The following is a 2,597-nucleotide window of genomic DNA, read 5'->3' as shown; positions in this document are numbered from 1 at the left end:
ACTATTGTGTGACTGAAATTTAAAGAAATAAATAATGCACTGTCCTTATTGCATTGCTTTAGCTCTAAAATAAATATTAATTTTTATCTAATTAGGTGAAATCATGTAAAAACATCTGTTACCTTAACTGATGCAAAAAACTGATTTTTCTGCTTATTCTATGATCGTTCCTATGCGTGATTTGCCTGGATTATTGTTGGTAATAAAACAAGTTTAGGCCTCTTTCCCCCAGGAAATGCCTTCCCTCCTAATCATGATTAAAAACACAAAGGCCTAACAAAAAATCAAAAATGAAATATTTATTACCGCATTTTGTGACTTAACACCTTTTTTTTAAAACATAACGTCACAGTCCTCATACAAGTATTTTAATGTAAATTTTGACAAAGCTTAAAGGTAACAGCATTTTTTTTCTAGTGAGGAACACGTGCTGAGAAAGGAAGAATTCATGGACATACAATACCAATTCCACAGCAGATCTGATACTAGCAAAAACATTCTTTTTTTTCAATTGAGGTAAACACATAGAATATCTAACATGAAACAATTAATAGACCGAACTCTGTACGAAGTTTGTTACAGTATTCTCTTGCTTTTTCCCAAGCTCTGAGTTCATGATAAAGTCCTAGGTTTGGTGCAAAGACCATTAGTATCTTCTTTTGTTGAGGAAAGCTGCCCAACCTTCAGATTCATCTTGTCCCAAGCTGAGGCTCAGAACTACTGGAAGAAGCTCCTTCTCTGTCTTTTTAAATCTTTACCTGCAAGCTCTTTGAAAAAGAGTCCGAAAATATCTTGGGCTTATGAAGCACAAACTATAAAGATCTGTTTGAAACTAAAGGACACATTTATGAAGGAACAAAACCAGGGGATGGCAAGGGCTGTCTTGGAACTGTCTTCTGAGTGATGAGAGACCCAGCAAAACTCGATCTTCATCTTCAGGATAGTTCTTTTCTCACTGGTTGAAACAGGTCTGAAATATACTGCTGTATTTCATGGATAGTGACTTCACTGCTGAACCAAAACAGTCATTCTTTTGGGAACAACACACATAGTGTGGAAAACAAGGATATTTTTTCTCCTTCTAAAACTATTTGAGGCAACGGAACGGAGTGATCAACAGAAATATACAAGTTAACTTAGTTCCTATGTTTATATACTACAGTAGTTATAACTCTTGGAGTCTTTTTTTTCCCAGAGGATCTTTACATGGACATAAATTGTTTTCAGTGAGTCCATGATTTCACATTTGTGTTCTTGTTTCATTGGTCCTCTGTTGTTGATGAAAAATGACAAAAGTAAAAAATAATCACAGCTGTCTGGAATTGTATAATAAGTGTCAACATCTGGTCAAAGTTCAAAAGTCTTAAAATATTTTTTGTCTTCCCTTGAGTTTCCTTATACTATTGGGCATGAATGTCCATATGCTGTCCACCAACACTGGGGTCTACAGAATTTAACATGGTGGGACTCTGTGCTGACATGGTCATTCCAGGATGGGTGGGGGGTCCTCCGTGCATCATCATTGCGGGGTGATGGGGGTGACTTGGCAAATATGAATGGATTGGGGGTCCATGTCTTAAATGACTAGGGTGAGGGGTCATCTGGGGAGGAGTGTAACTTGGCTGTGTCATACTCATACCCATAGGACCACCCTGAGATATGTAGTCCCCTGGTATCCCTTGCAAACCTAGACAAAAAGGGAAAGGAATTAGGTCAAACCACTGAATTTTACAATTTCACCTTTCTAAAAAGAACTAAAAGACAACAGACATTACAAATACTGTGTCTAAATTTAGCTGGAGTTTCTTGCCAATGTTTACAGACATTCAAATTCTAGTTTGCATTTCATTTGAACATTCAGTGGGATAACGCATATAGCAGAACTAAATATTGAGCACAACCAAGTGTCATAAAATGTAAGAATATTTTTAAAATACTAGTAACTAGATTTCTATCATAAATCTGATGTGGGTGCATTCTGTAAGCAAAAACCTGTCAACTGAACATAAATATCAGATTTGCTTTTCCTTGGTATTTTGAAAAATGTAGAACACTCTGTCTTGTCCTTTCACATACAGAATCTCCATGACAATTTTGCATATGAATAAATAGGCAAGGAAAAAATTGTATAACATCATAAAATCTTGGCAACTTAGGATATTGCACAATATGTTTTTTTGACATGTGAGGAAATAAACATATATATGGGGGAGGGCAGTGGTCATACACCTGGACCTGGATCCCATCCACCACACATACAGTTTTTTACACATTTATTTCCTCCGCAGAGATGTTATCAGTCTAGGAGAAGCATCTTGTGTGAAGCAATTGTGTGGAAAACCTTGACCCCCTGAGAATCTTCCAACTTCCAGTAAAGTGTGTGGAAACAGAATTCATGCAGTATTAAAACGGATTGAAAATTCTGTAGATTAGGAAGGAGAAATTTTCTAATAATAATAATAATAATAATATTAATGACAACAATAACAATAACAATAAAATAATAATAAGCCAATCCTTCCTGGCTGGCTCAGAGTGGGTAACAAGAAGACATATACAATTTTTACATTACAGTTTTTGAATGTTTTAAATTAAAA

General features: G+C 35.6%; 1 protein-coding gene across 6 annotated transcripts in view; it reads right to left on the bottom strand.

Annotated features, from left to right (window-relative positions):
* Positions 1-279: 279 nt before the first annotated feature.
* Positions 280-2,597, bottom strand: part of MEIS2 (Meis homeobox 2) — a 290,954-nt gene continuing 288,636 nt past the window's right edge. For 5 of the 6 annotated variants that reach the window (XM_077322965.1, XM_077322964.1, XM_077322967.1 and 2 more), the window contains one exon: positions 1,463-1,687. Coding sequence is in view for 1 of the 6 variants with exons in the window: in XM_077322969.1 (XP_077179084.1) it covers positions 1,401-1,687 (287 nt within the window). In the remaining 5 variants the exon portion in view is untranslated. Of the gene's footprint in view, positions 1,688-2,597 lie in introns of all 6 variants that reach the window. The other variant, XM_077322969.1, reaches the window with a different exon arrangement.

The sequence above is a fragment of the Paroedura picta genome, chromosome 2 (assembly GCF_049243985.1).
Source record: "Paroedura picta isolate Pp20150507F chromosome 2, Ppicta_v3.0, whole genome shotgun sequence".
Lineage (NCBI taxonomy): Eukaryota > Metazoa > Chordata > Lepidosauria > Squamata > Gekkonidae > Paroedura > Paroedura picta.
This window is presented reverse-complemented; position numbering and strand designations above follow the sequence as displayed.